The sequence below is a fragment of the Patella vulgata genome, chromosome 4 (genome assembly GCF_932274485.2).
Source record: "Patella vulgata chromosome 4, xgPatVulg1.2, whole genome shotgun sequence".
Lineage (NCBI taxonomy): Eukaryota > Metazoa > Mollusca > Gastropoda > Patellidae > Patella > Patella vulgata.
The window spans coordinates 59,752,320-59,780,078 of record NC_065882.2 but is presented as its reverse complement, the minus strand read 5'-3'; the positions used below and the strand labels follow the sequence as shown (position 1 = coordinate 59,780,078).

Sequence of the window (27,759 nt, the reverse complement as noted above, 5' to 3'; positions counted from 1 at the left end):
CACAGAATTTACTTTAAAGTTCCTTTATTGTCTCTACATAGTTACAGTGGTACTTCCATAATAAACATTATGAGAACCTACGGGGAGCTATGTTTGTTTTATACAATTCATGTCCATCAGCTCGAATAAAGGTTAAAGTAAGTTTGTCATGTGTAGCCTCGGCAAAACAAAAACCACCCTTGGAGCGGGTGTCAGCCCAGTGAAATTTAAGTGAGTCCTGTGGTACAGAGTGCATGTGGCGAGTACTAGAGTCTATAAAGTTGGCAGTTCCAGATACTATAAAATCCAATGTGACCCCGTGGTGCGTAGTTCGTAGGTGCTGAAGAAAAAAAAATGGATAATTAAATAAATAAAAAAAGGGATAATCGCTTTAAATGAAATGTATTTATGCATCAGCTGGGCTAGCGAAGATGATCATAAGCAATTGTGTGACAGGAAAGTTGACAGGAGGGGCGTTTTCGCCTACTCGTCGTCGAATTCCAAATGTCGAAGGTTCTTTCACGTGAAGACCGATGTATACAGAGTATCACGGTGTGTAGTCCAACTAGAACGCCTAGACGCTGTTTCATGTTAGGGGAAACCTAGCTGGATCGACCCATATAATGCATAACGTAAATATGCACCGGCATTGGAATCAATTCGAAAATGTTTGGTGATTTAAAAATCTGATACTACACCCCAATTTGCAATGCAAAACAATAACTATGTTGCTCTGTAAAGAGTTCTCACCGACGTGTGCAATTAAGATTTATTTTATTCACAATTTTTTTGATATTTATGTAGTTAAAATACCATAATATCCCCCCGGACACTTTTAAGGTATTAGATTGTGCTAGATATGGGAGGATTTGTTCTGATTTTCCGTAAAATGATTTTTATAGAAGATAAAATTGTTCGTTTGGATCCGAAATGCATATCAATAAGATGTACATATCTGCCGATAGAGCTAGGTGATGTCCCACGATCACATCTGTATAAAATACACCGGTCATAGTGGGATATAGGGCAGGGCAATATAGGCGTCACCAGATGTAAAAACAGTATTGTACATTTTAATTTCACCAGTCTTATTACATAATTCTAGACACTGTCCACCTTTAAAGTGGTTCGGATATTTTAAATGAAAATATGGCAATGCTGAGATAAATGGACAGAAAATAAATAATGTTAAGAAAGATAACTAACTTGCAAACTATGGTCGTGTCCAGCAAAATGACCATTAGCTTTATATCTTGATAACAAGGGAAGTAATCTATTAACAAGGCATCTTGTTGGACCGTGTTCGGCTATAGAATAAATTGGGAAATGTCCAGCAGTAAACAAATATCTAGCCCTTAAATATAATTTCATAGAAATTAAAAAATTCTAAAAGATAGTTTTCTAGGCAAGGCACCATACGCCCACCAGCAGCTTAGTCGGTGGAGCTTTAATACATTTTCCACTCCATGGGGTTTCCTCCCTTGTATAAGTTTAAGTGAGTCAGGTATCATAACACTCTAAATAATGATGGCATGATGTCACCCGGAAAAGTCATCCAGGATTACATAATTATTCCCAAAAGCCCATGTGTTATTGTCGCGCAAGAGGCAGGGTATTCTTACATTTGTCTAAACACGCGACAATACTTGGTCATGGATACGCCTGTTAATTTGTTACTTTGTATTTATGGACTTTGAATATGAATGCCCTTTAGACCATTGTACTAGATTGTATTTGAATTTAAACACGCTCAAATCGACCGGGTCACCATTTATATCCAGTACAAGAATCATTAACATACATTGATCAACAATCTATCAGTCAGGGACAATAACTGAGGCACTACTTTCGATTTGAGTAAGATACGAGTGTGGTAATATATCATTATCATTAATCTACAATTAAACCTGGGTCAACAAATATGGAACCGGAACAACTGGGATTTAACGTTACTCCAATAAGAACTATTCCACTAACTACCTTTGTAAAATGCACACAATCGACAGTCATTGTTCTAATAATTATGTCGAAACTGAACTCCTGACAATGATGTGAAAGTAGGTGTAGACTAAGGGACTGACATCACCGTATGTTTATTTAATAAAACCATATCTAAAACCCTGATTTAAACATATTACTTTACAATATACGGATCGGACAAAAGTTAATAAAATCTACAAAGAAAGGAGTCCTCTCCAATACAATGCAATAACTCTGTTTGTAAGCATTTCGCTTGCATTTTAAAAGCCAGAAGAGGCCAGTGACCACGAACTTTTAAAAAGAAATCGTGCTAGTCTAACTGTAACATAACAATATTGTGGATTTGCACATTCAGAATAGAAACAAGTATTATTTTTGTTTTGTATTTGATTTTTCTTTAAATGGTAAAGCAAACCAAATTGATTATAATGAGCGTGACAATATGCCTACTTGCTATCTGCTAGTTGTCTTTCTAACCATGCCCACTGAATTTCAGCAGTTGTTCCATCTTTTGGCACATCTGGTTGGTAACCGTGGAAATCATCGATAACATGACCACATAAAAGAGTAGTATCTATCATAAGGATATCAATGGTATCCGAGGTTTCGGGAATTTTAAATGTCAGTGGGTAGAAGAAGTAAGGAAACTTCCTTAAAAATAAAAGATGATTTTTTAAGATTTCAATTATGGGATCATTACAGGTCAATGACATTAAGCCAAATGGCTAGAAATATCCATGTAATCTACATGATCAGAAATATCCATTTCACAAATGGAATATATGTAGGCCTATTATTATCTTAGGCAATATTCTCATAGTCTAAATTAGTAAAACTAAGGAGATATACAAATTATTTTGATTTATTTAGATTGCTGCCTTGATTTGAGCAAGAACAGTGTGGTTTTAAATAAAATTATTGTGTTTTGTATTACATGGGTATTGAGTAAGATTAGATAAACAGCTGACAGTTCTCGCTATAATATTTAATACATAGACAATGAAAACAGAATATGCTGAAAGTTTCAGTCAAATGGCTTTACTCTGAACCGAAATATTACCGATTCAATATTAGACTAGCCTCGGTCTCCATTAATTCCGATAATACGATATTAAACAAACTCTCGACTATCCATTTTATGTTAAATTATCCATCACAAAACGTATTCAAATCCACAAAATACCACAGGCTAACGATGGCATCGAGAGTTAATTATATGACTAATTTATGCAACAGTTAATGCCTAAAGAAAGACCGGCAAATAGGCAGATTTATCTCTTGTATAGTGCATGTTTAACGAAAACACTCTAGTTTGACCTTGATGTTTAGCGTCTTTAAAAGGTTGTCAATGTTTGATATCAATATTCCTACCATCTATTTGACAGCTTAGTATAAGCTATTTGTGCCGAGACATTTCCTCTCCAGTCATGATTGCCAGCAATAACATACCATGGTATCAATAAGGATACGTCTCTATAAACTACTTCAAACGTTTCCTGTAAAATAACAAATTTGAAACAAGCGGGCAAATCACAGTAAAAGAATGTTAACACATCCAAATGTCAAATAAAAATACTTTGTTCATTATAGTTTAATTGGTTTGGTAGACAGTAAAGAAAATAAAAAAAATACATCTGCCGAGTCTACTATATATTTCATTTCTGTTGTACGTTTGCATTTAAATGAGTTTTTTTTATTAGGTAGCTTGCCACACCCGGTAAAATACATTCGTTATTGGCGTTATCAGCCGTGTCACAATGAACTTTTGATTTTCTTTTTCTATAGTGCTTACGTACACCTATCTCTATCAAGAAATTGGCATCTAAGGCATATATATTTGTAGAATAAATACAATGCTTTGATTAACAAAATATAAAGAACAGTGACCCTAGAAGTCATATTTACTATTCAGGCGATACGTTTCAAGTCAGTAGCTTGAAGCGTATATATGGTATTAGTGTCAGTGGCCTGTGGCACGAAGTAACAGTATATTGTCGCATACATAATATATTATGTCAACGCTTGGGCGATATAATATATTATGTCAACGCTTGGAACTAGGATGGAGGTGACTAGGCATGAACTTGCAACGATAGATTTAATTGGCGCTTTGATAACCAATGAATGCTTTGGAGACATATTTTGGCGGTATTTTCCATCATGGAATCGGTAAGTTTCGATTGTTTTTTTCTTTTCTGTTTTTTCTCTCTTTTCTGTGTCCTTACCCTAACCCTAACCCTAATCCGAAAGAAAAGTGCCCTTTTTTGAAATTCTGACATCACAGGTGCCCTTTTTCTGATAAGGATGCCCTCTTTTATTTACAGGGACACTTTCTATTGTTAAGGGGGTGGACCGGTCCCCATGGTCCAACCCCTGGATCCGCTCTGATGACGCGTACATTCCACTGAGTCTACAGGTCTAATATGCTAACACGCTTGGAGCGTCAACACAATATATTATGTCGCCCAAGCGTTGACATAATATATTATGTATGCGACAATATACTGTTACTTCGTGCCACAAGCCACTGACACTAATACCATATATACGCTTCAAGCTACTGACTTGAAACGTGCAGGGTGTACTATTAAGGTACGGGTGCCTGAATACGGTAATAAGCGTTGAATTTAATTTCAGATGAGTACCGATGAATGTTAATTATTACCTGAAATCTTGGGTCGTTGATATTCTTTACACCGTTATAGTAGAAATTATCTCCTAAAGCCAAGACAAAGCTGGGCTTCCTTGCTCTAGAGATCTTTGCCATTTGGTTAGCTGTGTCTAGCTCTACTGGGGTTGTGTATGGAGCGATGGACGTTCCTCCCCAATCACCCATTACAAGAAACTTCAAACTTTTGCCATTTGTTTTAGAAGTCTCCCAACTACCGTTTACTAAGGCTATAAACAAGATCACAGTGTATTTAGCAATATTGTACAATGATGAGAGTGAGGTAGACGAAGATTGCATATGGCAGTCAAAATGAAATGAAATGGGGTTTAACGTCCCGATGAACTTTCTTGGCCATCGTTGGGATCGAACACGGGACCTCCAGGTTAGCGAACCAACGTCGTCCTCACTGGCCTGCCTTCTCTCCCGCAGTCAAAAGGAATATGGGGATACATTTATTGAGATTTAATGTGAAAATATGAAATTGAAAGTACACTCACCTTGCAAGAGGAATATTGATAAAAGGACAATTTCGGCATAATGTCTTTCCATTTAGAATATATTTTTTCTCCTTTCTAATCACTTCTTCAGTCAATTTCAATTGGCGTGAAAAATAAATACTATTTATAAGCTTACACTTCATCTGACGGGTTTGTGTGTTTGTTTTTTGGAAATTGTCCTTAATTATCAATCTTAACCATCAGGTCAAAAGAGTAATGGCGCTTCAATAGCCCAATGATATGATAACGATAGATAAAATTAATGACAAAAACCCCCCAACTCTATTGACTTCCAATCAACCACCAAAGAAAAGGTGGGGGAGGGGGCTTATAGTTTGTTTTGTTTTTCTATTTTAAGTAAGACATTAAAAGGTTACTAAATACCTTTAGATTATTCATGCACGATTAGTTATATTTTACATACAGTCTCAAAATAAATTTATATTTGTACGGATACAAAAGAATTATCTGACAGCTAGTTCGAATATTATGCAAAACATTATTGAAATGTATACAACATTAAAGATGCATTATGTCAGATTTAAATAAAAAGCTGACCGTTCTTGCTATAACAGTTCAAAAATAGATTATCAAAAATGAACATATTGAATATGTCATTCAAATAACTTTATTCTGGGGAAATTATCACTATTTAAAGATGTAGCGTAGATAGTTTATCATCGTAGCAACGGTATTTAACAACCGAGACTAAGTCCCGATTATCCAGTTTATCGTTAAATATTAAATTCTCGCGGGTGTACAAATCCATTTGAATCTCGACCACCCGATGGTTTAGCGAGTTGATTATAGATTTATCAAGTGAATGAATGTCTAAAAAATAATTTAAATAAGATTTGAAGCCAGAAATAACCTGCAATAGGCAGATTTGGTTCTTACATAATGCATCTTTAACCTGCTCTGACTTCTATTTTATTAGATGATGAATCACCTTTTATATAGTTACAGGATCTTTAATCATCATTTTAAAGTTAAAGATTTACAGTTAAAAAACAAATAATCATGAATTTATTACTTTACAATCATAAATAATATCTATTTGCAAGCATTCTTAAACTATTAAATTTTGGGTAAAGTGTCCGTATTTCTGTTTAACGGGTAGTGTCACGTTGAACAAGAAAATAAATGTGATTATTGTATCTAATATCATGGTTATCATATTCAAATTAATCTTACAGCAAAGAATCCAAATGAGCTCTGCAAACCACTAATATACATAATCAAAATTGCATTTAGTAATTGCCATTCAAATAACTAATATACATGTACGTAATTAAGTGTAATGAATCTCAAATCATCTATATATCTCAGCGATGATGTGTCATAAGGTCTTAAATGTTTCAAACAATCTAATTTCTCCGCCAACGACAACTAACTTCACAATAATCAAGCCATTGAATGCATGTACATAGTTAATTACAACAACTGCTTTTTTAATAACTCAAAATACCTTTAATGTTATTCCAAATCCATTTCTTTATCACCAAGTAAAATGTATAAAACTGGAAATGGGTAGATTTTTTCTGACTTGATTTTGTATACTTTCAAAATGAATATGTCGACGTATTTCTGACAAATTCTAACTAAAATACGTTCAATACTTGATGTTTTCTTTGGCGTTATGTATAATTAAAATACATATGTATCAATGATAATTTCTCACCGGAACGATTTATTATTACTTTCATACTGGATTGTATTGATTTTTTTTTAAAATGAGTTTGTAAGTGAAGAAAGAATCTTAGGTCTAAATAAATACGCATGTATTAACCGTAACTGTTTTTCATTTCAAATTTTTGTACCATTTTCCCTTTACTATATCTTAAAGTATTCGAGGTAAATTAAACTATACCACCCTGGTCATTACAAACCCTTCACCGTTCAGTTAAGTGGGTGCTTATGGCATGACCTCGCGCCATTTACCTGAATGGCCTACAATATCCGTGCTTTGTCTCGTGGGTGTCTAGTTAGTGTGTTGTTAAATGCTTAGACATAATTGACAATGGATCTCTACCCGAACCCAATATGTAAATTAAAACCCAACCGCCATTTTTACGATCTACGGTATGTCACTCTCCAGACACTATCCCATTCCGAAACCTGTGCCCCGCAAATTTACTTTGGCTCTCTATGCACCTGGGCCCTTATTCACGAAAACTTAAACGAAGACACAATCGAAATTTTAAGAAATACTGCAATTCGCTTGGCTGATCAGTAAAATCAATTTGCATATATCCAATGAAGTTGCAGTATTTCTTAAAATTTCGGTTGTAACTTAGTTTAAGTTTTCGTGAATAAGGGCCCTGGATGCAGTCCTCTATAATCTGGTATTAGGAACTATTTCACCACCTATGTAATGGTTTCTAAATGTTAAGGAGACACCAATTGCATCTGGGATTGGTTATGTTTCAAGATGCTATTGAATTGTACGAAGTATACAACAATTATTCTGGAAAAGTTGACATAATTTATTCTCGTGAGCTTGAAAAATTATTCTATATTGTAATGATGAATAATGAATTTCTAGAGTGGTCTTAATCTAACATCGAACAAAAGGAACCCACAATCGCACATGAAAACGGAACAGTAATGCTCACATAAGCAAAGTTTAAGACAATTTTGTAGCTTGTTATAAGATCTTTTTTTCTTAGTTTTCTTTTTACAGATTTTCTATGGAAAATGAAGACAGACACTATAGTTTAAAAACCGCTCAAAACAACTAAATCCTTTTAAACTAAAGCGGTTATTCTTTATATCATTAATTTACCTATTGTAGGAACACATATCCCAAATAGATGCTATGCCTCTTACGATCTGCATGATATTAGCCCACTCGCTCCAGGCGTTTAAAAGAGGGCGTTCGTGTTTGAATGTTTGCATGTACATAGGCGAACGAAAAAAAAAGCCCACAAAAAACAGCAGAATCCCCTTCCTCTGGGATGAAATTAGAACCTTCACAATTGGGACTTACCTAATTATCAGATGAAATACGTGTATTGTAAATGGGAAATTGTGAAGTGTAAGTTCCTTTTTTTAATTCACCATTCTTAATAATAAGTACAGGAGGACCGCACTATACACAAACAAAACCAATAAGACAAACACAAGGACAAGACACACACTGCACATAATGCATGAAATAAATAACCTATATCAAATCAAGTGAACGGACCCGATCATCAGCATTTTCTGCGCTGTAAAGTCCCCTTAAAGGGACAATAACACTCTTGCTGGCTTGACAGCTCCAGAAATAAAAAAATAGCCTTATTCTAAGTACTAGATGTGTTAGTGTCCTACCTGTTGTTTAAATTATCCATTAAATCCTATTTTACTTGTCCAGAGGGTTCGAAAATATTTTTAAATCCAAGTCACATCTGAAAAGGTTTACGTTAGGCTTTTCAAATCATTTAGTTGAATTTTTCCAATTTTTTAAATTAGGTGTGTTAAGATGAAATTTGTATCATCAATTAATTGGAATAGTGTAAAATAGTACGATTTGTTGACCAGAATAAAGATTGGGACATATTATTGAGCCTTTAATGTAATGATACAAACTTCACTCACTTACAAGAAAGATACAATGTCAAGTTTTTAACAAATCACTGTTTACAATAGGCTCACTCTGAGTGTTTTTGACAAAAGAGTGCTATTTTCGGTTATGTTCGATGATTAGTAAGATCCCAATGATGTAAAATTATTAAAATTATATACCAACAATGATTGTTTCTTCAGATCTTTTTTTTTTCATAATTATTTTAGTTACTTAAAATTTATAGACGATGATTTGTCCGTCTGTCTGATTATACTGATGATTAGGGTTGAAGGCCTATACAAGGAAGCTTTTTAACACCACTGAATTGTTTCTTCCTAATATAGACTAGTATATATGTACAGTAATAATAACATATCACCACTATCAACATGGAGGTTTGCAGATTCATTTTTGTTAGTTGCATATTTATCTATACTACTAAAGGTAGGTTTTGTTTCATTTATTTTTCCATTCATATATATGTTATTTTTTAGGGGAGAATCCAGCCAGTTTCTGGCACGTGGAAGTGGACCATTATCAGAGTCAATATTTACTCAAAATATATTAGCAATAAAATGTGAGAGTCAGATAGTTAGGACATATTAAAATTTTATTTTAGTGAAATAAAACAACTATGCGACGGAGGGGTGGGGTGGGTGTGGGTGTGTGTCCAACCTCCAATCTAAATTAGCCCCGGTTTGTCACTCTAAATCACGTATTGTATTGTATTGTTTTGTATCATGTCTCATAGAAATGTATATTATGTGCTATTATGAGTACATTCTATGAAATTCTGGAGCAGACGGGTGACTTGATATATGACGACAAAAATAAAATATTTTAAAATTACATAACAATTAAACGATTAGTCAAATGATAGATTTATGTTAATATGATGGATTATTTTAGCACTAAGTGTATGTAAAGATACACGACGGACAACATATTGTTTGGGAAAAAAATCTAGATGCCCTGAACAATATTGGATCACAAATTGTATGAAGACATGTGGAATATGTACAGGTTGGTATCAAATATATAGTCGTCTTATATTGTTATTGAAATTATGAATATGGATTTACATACAGATGAGTCAAGTCAATTTGTTAGGAAAGTCACACAAAAAATACAAAAAGCCAGTCTGGAACCATACATGTACAGTACTGGCCGATAATTAAACCAAACTAGCCAGGTAAAGCTAAGAAATTACATAGAACAATTTGCAACATAATTGTATTCGCCAGTTTCTCATAGAAGAGTACCTGTAGGACTCCCAACCCAAATGTTCCTGCTGAAGATGCTGGGGCTTTTGGGTAATTAGCATAAATCCAAGATGGCCACCAGTGAACTCTTGTTTTCCCGTCTGTATCTCTTAAATGGTTCACTTTAGAGCATATAAATGTATGTTTGAGTAGATAGGAAAATGGTATCAAAGAATTGGAAAAATATATTTGCTTACGCTCTATATACATATTATATGTACCCGTCTAAATTCAATGAACGTTCACCTATTACTTTGCCAATCATTTATTTACGTTTATATTTTGGAATCATTTTCTTTTTTCAAGACGCGTAAGTCTTGAAAACATCAGCAAAGTCAACATGTTAACAGTATCTAAAATTAATTATAAATGTAGCCAACCGGTGATTATTTTGTAATACTTAGAGGCTTGAAGGAACTCAATATAAATTCGAATTATTCGATATCAGGCGCTTTGATAAACAGCAATTTATCCATCGTAAGATGCTAATGGAGGCTAATGAATTTATGTGTTAAAATTATTCGATCATGGAATAGTTCGACTTTGGCTTTGTTTGATTTAAGTTCGGCACTTCTAAACCATATAGTAAACATTTCTCTTACTATTTTCAGTCCGCGGAAGCAAAATAGAAAAATAAAGATTTGCCATGAATTTACTAAAAATAATCTAATTGTAATGTATTGATATGAAACACCGTTTGTCCTTCTCTCACAATTACATATGTAATTATATTACATCATCCACTGAGGATTATATTTATCTAGATAGAAAATATATTTTTAACTATTATGAATAAGCATCTTTTTATTTTACTATTTGACTAGATGATGGATGTAGCGATGGCTATTATGAAGATGATTCTGGAACTAGCTGTAAACCATGTAATACTAACTGTAAAGGTGGCTGTGACCAAAAATCTGGAAAATGTGTTAATTGTATAGCCAATCGACATGGTGATAAATGTCGCAAATATTGCATACGATCATGTCTAAATGGATGTAGTCAAGATACAGGGCGATGTAATGGATGTCGCACTAACAAATACGGTAAGATATGTCACAAACATTGCAGACCATCATGTCTAAATGGATGTAGTCAAGATACAGGGCGATGTAATGGATGTCGCACTAACAAATACGGTAAGATATGTCACAAACATTGCAGACCATCATGTCTAAATGGATGTAGTCAAGATACAGGGCGATGTAATGGATGTCGCACTAACAAATACGGTAAGATATGTGGAATTGATTGCCCAATTGAATGTCTAAATGGATGTAATCAAGATACAGGTATCTGTATTGGTGGTTGTAACAATAGGAGATATGGAGACTTCTGTAATGCTACATGTCCTACTGATTGTAAAACTGAATGTGATGAAACAGGTATATGTAGAGATTCCCATAAATGCCCAGAAATGTGTACAGGAGGGTGTGATGAAAATAGTAATTGTAGAGATGATATTGATTGTAGAATTGATAATAGTTGTCCCACATCAGCCTGCTCTCGTAATTGTAAACAATGTGACCAGTCAACTGGTAACTGTAGAGAATGTAACATAGGTTACTACGGCATTTTATGTAATCAGACTTGTACTGGTAATTGTTACATTAAAGGGTGTAATAGAGATGGGACTTGTTCTAGTTGTAAAACAGGGTACCATGGTTTAATCTGTAACCTAGCTTGTACCGGTAATTGTTACTTTAAAGAGTGTAATAGAGATGGGACTTGTTCTGGTTGTAAAGCAGGGTATCATGGTCCAAGCTGTAACCTAGCTTGTACTGGTTATTGTTACGTTAAAGGGTGTAATAGAGATGGGACTTGTTCTAGTTGTAAAGCAGGGTATCATGGTCCAAGCTGTAACCTAACTTGTCCCGATAACTGTCTTGATGGATGTATCAAATCTGATGGTAAATGTAAACGTTGTAAAGAAAACTTTGTTGGTGATTTCTGTAATGGAACATGTAATGATGCTTGTAAAATCGTAGAAAATCAACGAATTTGTTATAAAAACGGTATATGTTTACATGGTTGCAATGAAGGTTGGTATGGTAAAGCTTGTAATGTTAGTTGTAGTGTTTCATGTGAAGGTGGGTGTGATCAAACCAATGGTAAATGTAATAAATGCAAAAGTGGTTACCATGGTGAAACATGTGAGAAGTGTAGTTCTCAATGTGATAGTGGATGTGATCAAAACGATGGTAGATGTAATAAATGTGAAAGCGGTTATCATGGTAAGACATGTGATAAGAACTGTAGTTCTAAGTGTGTTGGTGGATGTATTCAGGAATCTGGTAAATGTATAAAATGTATCGACGGATATAACGGTAACACTTGTCAGAAAAGATGTAGTAATAAGTGTAAATCATGTGAACAGTACAGTGGTAAATGTACAGAATGTACAGAAGGATATTGGGGTTTACAGTGTGACAACACTTGTAGTTCAACATGTAAACCTAGAATTAGTTCAACTATATCTGTATGTCATCTGTATAATGGAACATGTACTGAAGGATGTCAACCTGGCCTCACAGGACATAATTGTACTACAGGTTAGTAATTATTATATCGTTTCCTACCGGTTTCTTACAAATGTACAATATTATGGTGTCCAGAATGATATTTGTAGTTGTCGATGATACTTCTACAATGATACTTCATATTTATGCTTATGTTCAATTCGTGCGATCTTAAAAGGTGTTATAGAGAAAACATCCCGATTTATATTTGTGTTTCAGTAGTTGTCAAGAAAAGGAGATTTTATACAACGAAACCTGGCTATTTGACCCAATTAAAATAAAACAAACTTATATTTTACGCCAGACAACCTCTGACGTTCTTCGATAAAAAAAATCCTTTTGTCATTTAGTAGGTTGATATTATATATCTGAAAATGAGATACTTTCTCGTTCAGTGGTATTTACAGATGCTGATTCACCTCAGTGTTGCAACTGTTTTTAACATTTTTTCAGCTTGGAAAGAGTCAGATTCTGGAGGTACAATAATGGTTAACACCACAATAATTGCGGTTATAATTATTATAATAATTATTTTATTAGTTATTGGCATGATTTTATATAAAAGGTAATAATTTATGTATTTTTAGATATTAAAATTAGTCTAGCATATATAGTTGCTATATTTGTTGGTTTTATTTTTATAGAAGGTAATATATTATACATGGTTTAGAAATATATCTATCTACATGTTTAGTTGATTAAACACATATTATAATAACTATATTAGTTCTTGGCATGATTTTATATATAAGGTAATAATTTATATTTTTAATTAGTCTGATATAATATAGTTGTTATACATGTATTTGGTTTTATTTTTTTTAATAGAGGGTAATATATTATACATAATTTAGAAATATATATATCTACATGTTTAGTTGGTTAACCAAATATTAAAGCGATTCTAGAAAATGTCATACATATTTAACGAAAATAAATTGGTTTCAGGAGACGAAGTAAGAGAAAGAAGGAAAATAACGAATTTGTCATAACACCTGTTGAAAATGATACTTATTTAGTAGCTAGTAAGTCAATTCTAATATATTTACATGTAAATACAATGTATAAAAATATTTGTATTCGCAGATCTATAGTAATGAAAGAATTTTAAAAATGAAGGTTTCTCATTAATCAAAATTCTTTTTGACCCCATTCCTTTTCCTTATAGAAAAAAGGAAGCCACAGTATTTTGGGTTAATGTTCATTTTATTTTTATAGTTGATCCTGCTGTTGTCAATGACGCAACGGGTATTTATGAGAATTTGAGAGAAGAATCTGTGTATCAGAATGCTGGAGACGTGTCCAGGTCACCAACTAGAATTGATCTTAAAGACTTGTGGGATTATAATCAGGGCATGAAGGGAAAGAAATTTGATTTGGAATATCAGGTAAAGTAAATGACCGAGCGGAATCTCCCACCAGTATTCCAGCACCCGGATTCGAAATGAAGTTAGCACAAATATTCCTAGCGCCAATAAAACCCTATATAATTATCACGAAAATAATTTTTACCTTTATATTAGAAAATAACATTTAAAGACATATTAATGCGATGCACTCAATGGTATGCAAGTTGTAGAGATGAAACCCAGGAGCTGATTCCACCGAACTAGACGTTGGCCGATGGCGCATAAAGTTTCCGCCCACCCCTGCTAAATTAGAGCGGTTCAGATGCACTCCGAGATCGAGAAAGAGAACGAGGTGATTCCCTTTTTGCATGCAACTCGGCGGCAGACGAACTCGCTCGTGAAAACGTCTTGGACCCCCTGAAGACGTAAGTGAATTCCGTGGTGGTTTGATTCTTTTTTAGACAATCTTTTTCATAATTATACCGAAACACACCCCTTTCAAATATACCAGCCTTTGTTAGCCACTGTTTGATAGAAATGAAAGAACGAATCGACACTTTCAACAGTGCACTTTTTGCTCTATTCAATTTGGCAGCGTGAAATCAATCGAAACCAATCTGGACTTACTGACATTTGCTGACATTTTGGAAGAATTTTTTTCTCTTTCTTAAAAGTCAAATTAATTGCAGGATTTGCCCAAAGGATTGTGTTCACCTCATGAGTTATGTCTCAATGAGTTTAATAAAGGTAAAAACAGATACAAAGACATATGTGCATGTAAGTATATACAGTATCTATTTTGGAAACAAGCCAATTACGGTAATATTTGTCTGGTTTGGATCACCTGAAATATATAATATATTTAAAACTCTCCCACAACAGATAAAAGTTTTACGTTACCAAAAGGAGTTTGTAATTAGTGACCTGAACCTCTCAATTTGGGCATATTGATAGCGATTTTGCCGTTAGTGACAATTGCAAGCAATTGTATTAATAACAGTGCATCTAGTGGCATTTGAATCTATTAATATACGTAATAATTGTCATAGTGGGCTAAAAGTAAGTAGTGACTGTGAGTGTAACAGAAAACAGATAAAGTCACTTGAAATCATTTGGCAGATGAATTTCTAATTGATAGAGGTTTAGACGTGACCGAAACACCTCAGAAGCGGTTATTTATGCTATTAAAACATTCATTGACTGTAATATTCGCAGAATTTAGTCTGTTAGAGGACAACTTTTGTATAATAAACATTTAATGAACAACTAAAATAAAACATACCCAGTTTAAAGTTAAAGTGAACTGGGACTAGCTTATTTTGCATATCAATATTAGCAAACTTTTGTTTTGATTACTTTCTTAAATTTTTAAGTTGACCATACACGAGTTAAGATAGATATTGAGAATGGAGATCCCAACTCAGATTACTACAATGCTTGTTATATAACTGTAAGTTTATTGTTATTTGGAATTACAGCATGATAAAAAAAAGCTCTAAATACATAATAAGTGAGGAGGGGTAGGGGTGGTGGTCTAAAAGGTGCGCTTTAGATAATAAGTTCTGGTCATTGATTTGAATGGCGTGGTTTCGATCCAAAGCGAGTATGTGAAATTGACACGCTGTAGGGTCGTCTGCTCAACCTCCCAGTACTAAAGATCCCTACGCACAAGTGAATTATTAAGGTTGTACCCTGCGTTAGTCTCGAAGTGATCTAGTTTGTGTAGAGTGGAAGATAAACCCCATTGCTATCTCTCTGTAGAGTAAATAAATATAGAATGGTTCTTTAATGGCGTAGGAGAGGGATACTCACAGGGAATCATTATATGCAGCATGTGTGATACATTAGATGATTCCATTACTCAAATATATACCGTTTAAAATTGCCTGTTTGATTTTAACAAATCAATATCGTTTAAATCTCTTGTTTATATTATGTATGTTACACTGTATGAAATGACTGAAATTTTGAACTATTTCGTTTATGGTTAGGGATATGGCGGAACAAAAAGGAAGTATATAGCTTCACAAGGTGGGCAATTCACTTAGCATCTTTGGCAAAATATTTATACTTTAACTTATATTTCATGGAATTCCTTTGATGTAAATTTAGAGATGGTCCCCATATTATCTAGTTATATATATATTTTGGTATGAAATGGATTTTAAAAGTTTTTAACTTATGTTTTAAACGAAATTGAATTTTAAAAAAAAAGAAAAAAAAAAGAAAAAAAGCAACTTTTGTAATATCACCTTAACTTTATATTTTTTGATATTCACTTATTTTTGGGCTATTTCAGGCCCCATAGCAAAAAACATCGATGATTTCTGGAGAATGTTATGGTTTGTAGAAGCGAAGAAGATTGTTATGCTGACTAATTTAGTGGAAATGACTGTGGTTTGTAATTGAGATTATATTTAAACTTTGTATACCAGTATATGATTAATTGCACAATTCATTCAACCCGGATTTGAAATTTTAGTTATGCGGATAAAAAAAACCATCGTATATTAAACAAGTACGACCGTACTAGTCAGGAATTAACTACGCCGTCATCGCAGCCATCTTGGAATTGTGAGGTCATATTAAATACCGAAGCCCTTGAATCCATGCGCAATTGTCCAAGGAACACAGTTTCATATCGACCGTACTTCAATTGAGGGTTGGAGGTGTGGGGGTTTATAAGGCTTTATTTGAAGAGCGTCATCCCCAAGAACAACACGAACAACAAGATGAATAGCGATTGGGACCCACTTGTGGAAGTAAACGATTACCAAGTTACCATTTCTATCTTACACCAATATCAATACAGTAGTTATAGACTTGCTTTCTTTTAATTTATTTTTTTTACTAAAAGAATTGATGGTAAATTAAACATTCGTGCAAGATTAATTATTTTGATTTTTCCACATACAGTGAGCAATAGCTACAGGACACGAGTACTTATATTTTATACATTATGCTCAGGTTGTATATACTTTGTTGTTTTTATTTAATATGTTTATTAATTAAAGTGTCAATTTTATATGTATATATTGTATTGTTTATTTTGACATTCTAGGCCAAATGTCTTCAGTATTGGCCAGATCTGGACCAAACGGTGAAATATGGAAATATATCGATCACTATGATAAGCGAGGAAGTGTTTGCCCATTATGTAATTAGGACACTTAAAGTTGCCAAGGTCAGATCACTTTATTTATATGGAAAACTAATTATTTATCTTGTTACATTTTCCCTAGCCTTTTCATGGCTATTCAGATTGAAACTGATTATTCAAAATCTGTTTCTCTTACGCCCCCGCCTCCACATATGCCTCTCCCGCCGAGGAAGTCGCAACTTACTGCGATGACGATAGATTGTATTTATTAGTTTGTAAATGTTGATTTATTTCTTAAATGTTATAACAGGAAATGTTTAAGGACGATATAATGTAATCTTAAATCTTGTTAAGATCGGGGGCCTGTTTCACGAAATTTTAACTAAGTTAAAATCCAAATTTTAGTAATTTGATCGGATAATATTAGATTGATTTTAGTGCTTAGCCAATCAAAATTGAAGTATATACTAAAATTTGGATTTTATCTTTAGTTAAAATTTCGTGAAACAGGGCCCTGGACATAATCAAAGCATTATGTGTGACCTGAATGCTCATGGGCTATCCGTCACTTTATAGGACAACTGTGAAACCCAGACTCTTCACCAATATCACTATACATCATGGCCAGACAAAGGTGTTCCTACAGATATGACGTCATTGTTGGAATTCCACCTTAAGGTCCAGGGAATGAAGGCTGACCTTAACGGCCCACTAACTGTGCATTGCAGGTTGTATGCTTTATTGATCAGATAAAATTTATTTTTTTCAAATATTAAAAAATATATATTCAACGTTATTAAAAATTACCTGAGCAGCAAACAGATTTTATACTACTCTTCTCATTTCTGTTTTAGTCGGTATGGTAAACAACTGTCCTGGTATACATCACGGTTAGATAATGTGACTGTTGTGTTACGACAAGAGTATATCCCGAGGGCAATACAAAATCTGTTTTAGAATGCATTGCGTATTAGTATATAAGTGTATAGTATTATTTTTATAGTGCTGGTATTGGACGGACAGGGACGTTTATCGCTTTAGATTATCTCATGGATGAAGGACTAGCAGAAAAATCAGTGGATGTCAATCAATGTGTGGCAAGAATGAGATACGAAAGAGTTAACATGGTACAGGCAAAGGTAATTCATTAACATTGCATGTGTCTTGGAAGCGGATAAGTGGGTATGTACTTAGAAAAACAGATAGTTCACCTAAAAATATAACCAGATGGTACAAGCTATAGGTTGTTACACATTTACCTAAACAGTTATGTTGATCTTGATAGCAGTAATGATATCCCCTAGTTTTGGATTGGCATGCTTGTATCGTGGACGATTGACGTACTTCGATTTTTGATATGATGGAACCATTCCAAGATGGCGACAATGATGCCATGCTCGATTCCTGGTGCATCTGGTACTATCGTACTTGTCTCTCTCATAAATCTATCACTTTGATAACCAAATTATATGTAATTGGAATTAAATTTATGTTGAAGGAACAATACGAATTTCTACATGATATTATTGCTGAATGGTATTTTACTAAAGATACAATCACAACTACAGAAACGTTTAAAGATAGTTACAAGAACATGCTCAAAGTAGAGAAATCTGGCAGGAAAAATGGACTGAGGGAAATATTTGATGTAGGTATTAACCACCTTCATTTTGTTAGAAATATTTTTTTTTGTTTAGATTTAAATTAACACACAGTACCCGATAATATACATCGTTATAAATATACATGGGTCTTTTAGCTTCAGAAATAAAACTTTAAAAAAACATTCCTATAAATGTGGAAATTCTTATTTATGCTTTATTTGCGTTTGCATTGGAGTTGTTTTATCAATTTGTTTGTTTGTTTGTGGTTACCTGAATTCCCATTGACTACCTTGTTTTTAGATGATGTCAAAAATGTGCATAAAACCAAACATGGAACAATTTTCTGAAGCTATGTCGGAGTCAGATATAGGTAAGAATAGAGATACATCGATCGTTGCTTGTAGGTATTATCACAGGTTACGATTTGATAATCTATTATTTATCCAATGTTAAGGTTAATCGAGAGGCTCCTTCAAAATCCTTCAGATTATGTTGTTCTCCTTTGAAAATAGTGCACTCTAAAGCATTTCAAGATTCATAAAAATGTTTATCATCATAAAGGACATATTTGGTAATTTCAGAATAAAATGCAAATTTGTGTGCTCAAATGCCAACTTTGCTTTCAATTGTCAAATTCAATATTTTAAAAACCAAAACCAAGATTCAGAAATAATTAGCCATTGATTGACCAGTTGTCTTTCTAACAATGTCAGTTATGCCATTATATAATGCTAAACATTTTCTTGAATTGGTTTGAATATTAGGAGATGAAAAACAGAATTAAAACATAGTTTAACACTCTACTTTTCTGACCAACTGGGCTAATGAAGACGGGCCTTCTATAGAGAACGTAATATCCAAATTCCAATCAGTTTTTTCTCCCAAGTGTTCAGCTCCATTGCACCAAACTGACATGCAAGCGCTGTTGCATTAGTTATATCTCCGAATGTAGAGTAAAGAGTATCTTAAATTAATATTTAAAAATGTTGAGGAATAACATCAGAATGGATATTTATAGAATGAATAAAAAACATGAAGGTGAGATCCAATTTTGTCATGTATTAAATATAATGTAACACTTGCATAATGTTATAATTTAGGTAATACCACACGAGTTTGTACGCCTGTTCCCGGTTCAACTGATTACATCGCCGCTGTTTATATGCCCGTAAGTAAAAAGCACATCATTCTGAATGACATGAAATTAAAATGAAATGAAAATGTTCGAACATTTAGATGAAAAGTAATATATTGGTAAATGAATATAGAGAAAATTACCTTGATTAATCCAGCGACAATACGGCTTTTTCTAGAACAGCATAACCGGGTATCTTTTCATTAAACACATTTTTCTGAAATATATTCAAGTAAAAATATATGTCCAAAACTATTCGATAAAAAGCTCCACCTTGCGTCAGTCCCACAAAGGTCAGAAGTTTCAGGTAAACAAATTTAAGAAGCGCAAGCTAAGTTTTAATTTTTAAATTATGAAAATTGTCCATGGGCTTTCACAGACTAAACAAGATGACTATTCATCACCATCACGACACCTTGCACTTAATGGGAAGGTATAACAACTTCTTGGAATATGAATGGGACTAGTCAGAAGATTCACACTCTGATCACAGTAGCTCGGCAAGGCACGGTCGCCACTCCCTGTAAGGTTTGCGCAACAACCTTTGCCTATTTCAATCCTGCATGTTAAACGATAAACTTATACATCAAAAAATTAAATACTATGAGATTGATGTTTGTACAAAGTTTCAAAAAGATTTCTTGAACGGATAATGAAATATGCCCCGGAAACAAAATCGAGACAGAAGGACGGTCATCAGAAAATAATTATGTATAATTATGGCGTCTAAATACTATTCTTACTGAATTTGAAAGAAATCCATTCAGAACTTGGATATGGTCCAATGTGCTAAAAAGTAATATTAATATAGTGATAAATAATTCTGCTCGCTTTAAAAGGTCTTGATGACATAATAATCTCGAGTGTTTTGCTATAATGTTGGACATTGTATTATGAAATTGTTTGTAGATATATAATTATAAACCACACACTTAAAATCATTCCGGTTTCAGTATTGGTGAATAATGCCCTGAACAGAAACAGGAACTGACACTCAAATATTTGTTCATAATGTTCCATAATTAGATTTTCCTTTCCTTTGGCAAAGTTGCAATACGATTGTCTTACAGGGTAGGAATTATATTCCATGTGTAATAATTTCTAAAATATTAAGTACATACGAAACGATATAGGCAACCTTTGTTGAGTTTATTGAAAAATTGTAAAACGTTATTTTAATGCAGCAAAAAGACGCATACGTGTTTGTAAAATGTTAATCATTCCTTGGAATTCAAATTTGACTTTATGATTTCCTATATAGAGCATTGGCAATTCCATTGCATTGAGTGAACAAGAAAATATACACTATTAGTTTGTCAAAGATCTCACGTGGTTTCTTTTGTCCGATTAGTTTTTTATGATTCAACCTTAGTCATAATCAGTTATTGAGTAGGCTACTAAACAGAAAGTTTCTCGGGTTATGCCCGAGTGGTTTCCCTTTGTCAGTGATGCACGGTGGAGTATTAGCAAGGAACATCGTGGAGTCGGTCGGGTAAGACGAATAACGGCGGTCCCGTGCGCAAACGTTGACGTGCATGTGAAGGCCCGGCCCTCCGTTTGAAAACGCCATGCATCCGTTGTGTACTCATTGCATACGTGTTTCATACGCTCTATCCATCGAGCATCCGTTCACTTTGATTTCATCCGCGCAAAAAGTTTTGAGCTGCACAAAACTTTTATAACGGATGAACTTTCTGCCGTGTACGATGTAAATGCGCGACATATACGAGCACCAAACGTTCCATGTCCGTTATCATCCGTTAAACGTCCACTGTATCCTCTCTGCATCTTCTGGGCATCCTCGCAACTCACATCCGCTCCAGCTGAAAACGGAAAGAGGGAGGAAAGATAAGGTACATGGAACGCCTATACATCGTTAGTAGCACGGAAATAGAAATGATGTAAGCGTATGCATCTCGTATATAAAGTTTTCAAAACGGACAAAGCGTTTGTATCTGGGATGTATCTGGTATATTGAAGGATGTCTGGAGTTTGCCGAACCCCTTCGGAGCTGTCATCCACTTCCATCCGCTAGGGTTCCGATGAACATCCATTTAACATCCCCGCTACATACTTCCCACGTTCGTTCTTTTCCGTTCTGTTTTCGCAAATTTTCGTCAATTTTGTCCATTTCTGGAGCGGATGAAAACGGATGGAGCCACCCCCGAAAGTTTGCTCGTCCGCTGTGTCCTTTTCGCATACGTGTTGTGTCCATAGGCCACTGGGACCGGGCCTTAAAAGAATCTGTGAGATGAGGCCGGTGTGACAGTGTGAGATGGTACTTGGTGTGTGATTACGGTTTAGCGCATGCGCAGTTGTGGGAGTCAGCTCACACCGTTTGGGACACGGTGTGCATTGACTTCCCGTGATAGAATTTCCCCTAAGATTCTATCGGTTTTTACATTATCTACCAATATTTACAGTATTATCAGGAGACGTTGTCGAGTTTCTATTGTTTGTTTATTTCGATAAAGCGACAATGCTTAGGACTTACGGCTTATTTAAAACGAAAATCTATAAACCTGCTGAATATCTCTGTTATGTACATATTACGAACTTTGAAACAGTCATGACCGCACTCCGACTTAGTTCACACTCACTTCAAATTGAAATGGGCAGATACAAAAATACCCCCCCCCCCCCCGATCTAAGAATATGCCAACAATGCACTATGCACAAAACTGAAAATGAAGCACATTTTTTACTAGAATGTCCATTGTATAAAAAATTTAAGTACTGTTCACATATACCCAACATTTACAGATAATTATCTACTCTATTCTCTAGAAAATCTATTCAACCCACCCAAAACAGTTGCAAAACCAGTTAGTGCGTTTGTATTTCATGCAATGAATCTAAGAAGATAAATTGTGTAGAGCTACACGTATTACTACCTTTCTGCATCAAAATTATTATCTAGATTTCCATGTATTAATATATTTCATTCCATGTTTTATTACTCGATCCATGTAATGGTTCTAGCATTCCTATATCATATTTCCATGTCAACACCTATACTAATAGGTCTTTTCGTTCGTTCGTTTCTAGAGTTTTACGTCTACTTCCACCTAAGGTGATATCGTAGACAAGTAATATTTCTTTCCTTTATTTATGTATTTATACTATTTATACCCATTCATCACAATTGTGTTGAATTTTGTGCCATTATCAGACCAATTTGAGGTAAATGTGTATTCTGAGATGATTGTAATACTGTTTATCTTATCTTATAAAGGCCAATATTCAATCTGCAAAATAGTTAATTATCAAAACATAGTTAAAAAATCAAAAAGTGTAACGACTAATCACTAAAAAAATAAACAACGGCAACAAATTACGAACGATAGAAGTATTAATTGCAAGCCAATCATCTTAGATCCGTTGATCGTGTGACTTACTGATCACTAAAACAACAGCTAATCACGATAGCAAGTATGTTTGTTAATGACAAAACTCTAACCAAATACGTAATACTTTTTCCTGAACTGATCACTGATCAGAAACTATCTCACACCACCGGAAGTATATATAGCTTCGTTGTTAACGCTAACAACAGTTTCGGACATGCGAAAGTGCCCAGGAGCAAAAAATCCCTCATAGCATAAGGGATGGTTAGCAAGTTGGTGTAGTAAAGTAGAACGTTAAACTCCATTTCATTTTTATTTCAGAGTTATATGACGAAACGAGCATATATTGTAACCCAGACACCCACAACCAATATAGTAGATGACTTCTGGGGAATGATTGTTGAAACAAATTGTCAGATAATTGTTAGTTTAGATAAGGATCAAGGGAGAAATTCCAAGGTAACCGTATAATATACACCTATTGCCATCAAGCAGTCATTTTGATATACCAAGAAAGATAGTGTCTCAGTAAATATTTATAATAAAGCTATTAAATTTTCCTAGTTAAACAGAACATATCTTTAAATCAAAAATGGAAAATGTCGAATTAATTAAAAATATATTTTTTTTAAATATGCGCACAATGTTGAGGTATAATCCGTGTTGGACTGTCAAATTAGTAAACCGGACAAATAAGTCAAATTAAACGGCATTGTTTCTCATCCGTTATCAAAATATACCAACAGATCAGCCATTCAACACTTTATTTTCTTCCTACAAATATTTCTTGTGCAAAAGTAATTTTCAAAACTCATATCATTATTGTAATATTTTAGAATCTTGACCAGTATTTTTCTCCAAAAGCGGGACAATATTCAATTCACAAAGAATCAGAAGAGAACCATTCTCAAGGATTTTACTCTAAAATAACTTGTCAAGTTAAAAGTGATGTTAACGTAAGTAAAATATTTTATGGGCCTTATAGTTGATATGTTACACATGCATCATTGTCAATGAAAATACCGATTGTCTGGCCTTTTATTAGTCTTCTCTGGCCAAATAAGCATTTAATGCAGATATGGCGGGTATTGTCTAATCCACAAAATATATTAATCGTGTGAATAAATGTCTAAATAATAATTTATATAACACGTCCGACAAAGGATATGCTTATCCTATTTAATAATACATAGCTCTTATTGTCCGAATGGACCATGCAAATAATTGTTGTATTATTACTCATGAAAAGAAATCAGAACAAAAGTCTCCTTGTCCGAAAATAATTCGTCATATTTGACCTCTATTGTTGAGTTATTACACATGAAACTTTGTCGTGATCTGCCTGCATCCGTTATGTGATTTAAGTTACATCCCTATTCACGATTACTTCCACCGATACTAATGTACATCACGCAAATCTAATGTGATGTGGTTTGTATCAGTATACCCATATTATACAAGGCTGGATCTATTTCTTAAGGCCACCTCCAGATTTCTTCAAGGTCGCTGAGATGTAAATAATGTTAGGGCACGTGATTGTTGACGAGATTGTGTGTTAGGGTTAGGGCTAGGTCACTGAGTAGGGTTAGGGTTAGCGCTAGACCTGTTTACATCTCGTGACCTTTGGCAATCTAGAGATATCCTTAAGAAATAGATCTATGGTATAGAAATCTCTGAGATAAAGTATACTGTGCTATTAAAGGACAATATTGGTGCCAGTCATTATCACATATGTGATAGAGCTGGTTAAACACATTCTAAATATGATTTTAACACAGAGATCATTGCTACGATAGCTGAGTAATACAGGTTTCCTGAATCGGAAGTGACGAACGCCAAAGGAAAACACGAGTCATCCCTCTATATAACTGACTGAAGTGACGAGTGATAACAGATACATGGGCGAATTTCTGCTCACTACTAATTCCTTCCAAGACCAAAAGTTGTTGTGTTTAATTAGTTCTATCACATATGTGATAATGACTGACACCAATATTGTCCTTTTATATGATGATTAAATACACGTCTTTAGTATTTTAGATAATGTTATTCGTCTTGTTTTATAACAGACTAAAAATCGACACAAAAATAGACTTCACAAAGCTGAACTCAGTCTAATTCTAAATATCTAAAGCCAAGAGGAAAAACTAAATTACAATCGAGAGCCACACAGAAACAAGTGTTGCATAAAGAGTAAAAATACCCTGTACCATGCACAACCCCCCTCTCTCACCCTCTATAACATCTATGAGGCGTCTGGTCAGACTGTTTATGTAAGCAAAAGTACTCCAACCAAATTAAGAATGCATTGTAAATATTATTGAAGTAATATACATAAATTACAACGTAACTAAATTATTATAACGGGTACTGATTCTAGCTTTAATAAGATTGGAGATTTTTAAAGTGCATTCATTTAATATAAAATCGTATTCTTTTATCTTTAGTTGGATCTGAAACGCAAAATACGTATATTCAGTTGTAGTTTTTGGCCTTCAAAGTTAAAGGTTCCTAAATCATCCACACCAATGATATGTCTTTTGGAAGATATTGCCACGTTAAGACGAGCATCAACTAATGGGCCAATCGTTGTTCACTGTTGGTAAGTAACATTATCTATTTTGTTATTTGAATATAAAAACACGGTTAGTCTCACTAGCCGTATTGCAGGAATATTTGACGACTTCAAATATAAAATGCAGACACATATTGAAAGTTTTGTCCAGACTCCACTTGAATCGAACGTAATATTTACATTAAACATTATTCATCATTTCTAATCAAAGATTGTCAAAGCGCACGTGTGGAAAAGCCCTTCTGAACGCGAGACTGGTCGACATGGACTTAAAAATGTTTTTCAGAGCTATGATGATATGCATCTCATATTTCGTCTTTTGACATCAACAGATCAAAACAGTCGAGAAGAATATATGTATTATGTATAAGACATTTAGACAAAGCTTAGTAATTTTCTCCACATTTCTTGATAGATAACATTTGTTAAACACTCAGATGATTTTAAAGAGTTGAACATGTCGCAGTCATCTGAATTCGATGTTTTGCTAAAGGAATCTGTACGCTAGTGGAGTCGTTCTCGCACGCCACAAACATGATTATTCACAAAAAAGGAGAAACGAAATGTAAATTCAAACACCCTGCTCCGATGCTAGACCAAACATTTAACAAAATACTACACAAAAGGATGAGGAGGCGCGAATTGGAATAAATAGGCATATGGTGAAAAGTCTTAGTCCATTTGCCAGTAGGCTATTGGGGGCTGGAACGTTGGCTGATGAGCTAAAAATGTGTGGTTTGTTTTCGGTGGTCTTCATAATGATAGTCCTATTGCAAATCTACTTTACACTAGAGTAATATATTCAAATACATTTAAGTTTTTCTAGTATCAAGATCGACAGTGATTGTTATAGTATTGTTTTATAGCGATGGTAATGAAAAGAGTGGTGTGTTTTGTACATTGGCGGCTGTAATAGAGAGAATAGTACAGGAACGATCCGTTAGAATTATCCCAACCATAAATCAGCTCAGAATATCTCGACATGAAATTATCACAAGTTATGTGAGTACATTTATTTTTTAAATTTTCAATTTATTGCGAAAACTTTGCTGTTGATTAAAAAGTAATTATTCTCACTTGCAGTCCCGCTTAAATTCCATCACTTACACTATATGATAATTATTAATTTCTAATTTCAGGAGCAGTTGAAATTTTGTTTTGATACGATTGCAGGATATTTGAGTATTTTTTCGGAATATGACATTGCTTGTTATTAAATTATTTTTAAAATAAGTTTCTTATATTGTTATATTTTTTTATCTTCATTTGTCAATTTTATTTGTACTTTCTTGTGCTTTTATTTTACAAGTTTAAACAGTTCAAAATATCGGTCACTACGCCGGCTAAGTTGTGTTATTTGAATCGTCAAAGAATATAAATCGATTGTGAACCTGCATCAATATTATCTAGATACACAAATTTAATAATTGCATTACAAAGAAAAAAAGATATGCGCTGTTTATATTTGAAAGTAGTAAAATATTGTTCGGGTAAGCAGTTTTATAATGAAATCAGGAATTGAAGTTAATAATAATGGCCAGCTTGGGGAATCATCTGTTTATTTATTAAGATTTTTGTTTTCATATTTTAATTTATTCGTTATTAATACTATTTTATAAATATATTTTTAAACATTGCATAAAATGTCAGTGGTGCAGGACGGAGGGCCAAATAAAGACAGCTGTCTAGTCGTTCGGATGGGACGAAAAACCGAGGTCCCGTGTACACATTGGCGTACACGTAGACGATCCCTTCGCAGTTGGAATTTGATAAAGGAGTAGGCCTTAGCACACTGTATGGCGTATGCTCGTCTTCATTAGCCCAGTCGGAGCATAACAGTAGGACGTTAAGCCTCATTTAGTTTCACAAATGCGGTTTTTCTTTTTGGTTTATTTATTGATGATTGCCTTTAAACAATATTACAACGTTACAATATTACAATATTACAATATTACAACGTTATATTGTGTATATTATCTATTGCTTTATTATAAAATTTTGTTATCAAGTGTATTTAGAAATAATAAAAGTATATATATTAAATAGTGTATATTGTGATGGAAAGATGACAGTACCATTTATAATCAACACACATTTTACTGTCTCGCTAAACGACTGATTAATCGAGACAAAAATTACGAAATCGAAAGTTATGGCAATAGTATTTGCTTTTGCAAAACAAATAAAAGAA

General features: G+C 33.9%; 2 protein-coding genes across 7 annotated transcripts; one reads left to right on the top strand and one right to left on the bottom strand.

Annotated features, from left to right (window-relative positions):
• Window positions 1-24: 24 nt before the first annotated feature.
• On the bottom strand, window positions 25-20,447 carry LOC126819176 (tartrate-resistant acid phosphatase type 5). Of its 4 annotated transcripts, none has more exons than XM_050547055.2 (8): window positions 20,390-20,447; window positions 19,790-19,863; window positions 5,128-5,212; window positions 4,625-4,857; window positions 3,331-3,455; window positions 2,410-2,610; window positions 1,186-1,333; window positions 25-319 (listed from the first exon to the last, which is right to left on the bottom strand). In XM_050547055.2, the coding sequence occupies exons 3-8, from the start codon at window positions 5,177-5,179 to the stop codon at window positions 68-70; spliced, it is 1,011 nt and encodes a 336-aa protein (XP_050403012.1). In that variant the 5' UTR covers window positions 5,180-5,212; window positions 19,790-19,863; window positions 20,390-20,447; the 3' UTR covers window positions 25-67. The 4 variants fall into 4 exon arrangements, with proteins under 4 accessions (XP_050403012.1, XP_050403014.1, XP_055956565.1 ...); XM_050547057.2 differs by having other exon boundaries at window positions 5,128-5,209; window positions 20,390-20,435; XM_056100590.1 differs by lacking the exons at window positions 19,790-19,863; window positions 20,390-20,447 and adding an exon at window positions 8,443-8,734.
• Window positions 11,088-27,605, top strand: LOC126819175 (receptor-type tyrosine-protein phosphatase S). Of its 3 annotated transcripts, XM_050547052.2 has the most exons (19): window positions 11,088-12,491; window positions 12,912-13,023; window positions 13,407-13,483; window positions 13,677-13,846; window positions 14,497-14,584; window positions 15,181-15,257; window positions 15,799-15,838; window positions 16,107-16,204; window positions 16,869-16,991; window positions 17,484-17,635; window positions 17,911-18,046; window positions 18,406-18,555; window positions 18,812-18,881; window positions 19,612-19,679; window positions 23,315-23,452; window positions 23,830-23,949; window positions 25,441-25,595; window positions 26,435-26,570; window positions 26,708-27,605. In XM_050547052.2, exons 1-19 carry the CDS (start codon window positions 11,357-11,359, stop codon window positions 26,783-26,785), a joined length of 3,123 nt encoding a protein of 1,040 aa, XP_050403009.1. In that variant the 5' UTR covers window positions 11,088-11,356; the 3' UTR covers window positions 26,786-27,605. The 3 variants fall into 3 exon arrangements, with proteins under 3 accessions (XP_050403009.1, XP_050403011.1, XP_050403010.1); XM_050547054.2 differs by lacking the exons at window positions 11,088-12,491; window positions 12,912-13,023; window positions 13,407-13,483; ... (4 more) ...; window positions 16,107-16,204; window positions 16,869-16,991 and adding an exon at window positions 17,078-17,182 and having other exon boundaries at window positions 26,708-27,599; XM_050547053.2 differs by lacking the exons at window positions 11,088-12,491; window positions 12,912-13,023; window positions 13,407-13,483; ... (4 more) ...; window positions 16,107-16,204; window positions 16,869-16,991 and adding an exon at window positions 17,201-17,240 and having other exon boundaries at window positions 26,708-27,599.
• The last annotated feature ends 154 nt before the right edge of the window (window positions 27,606-27,759 follow it).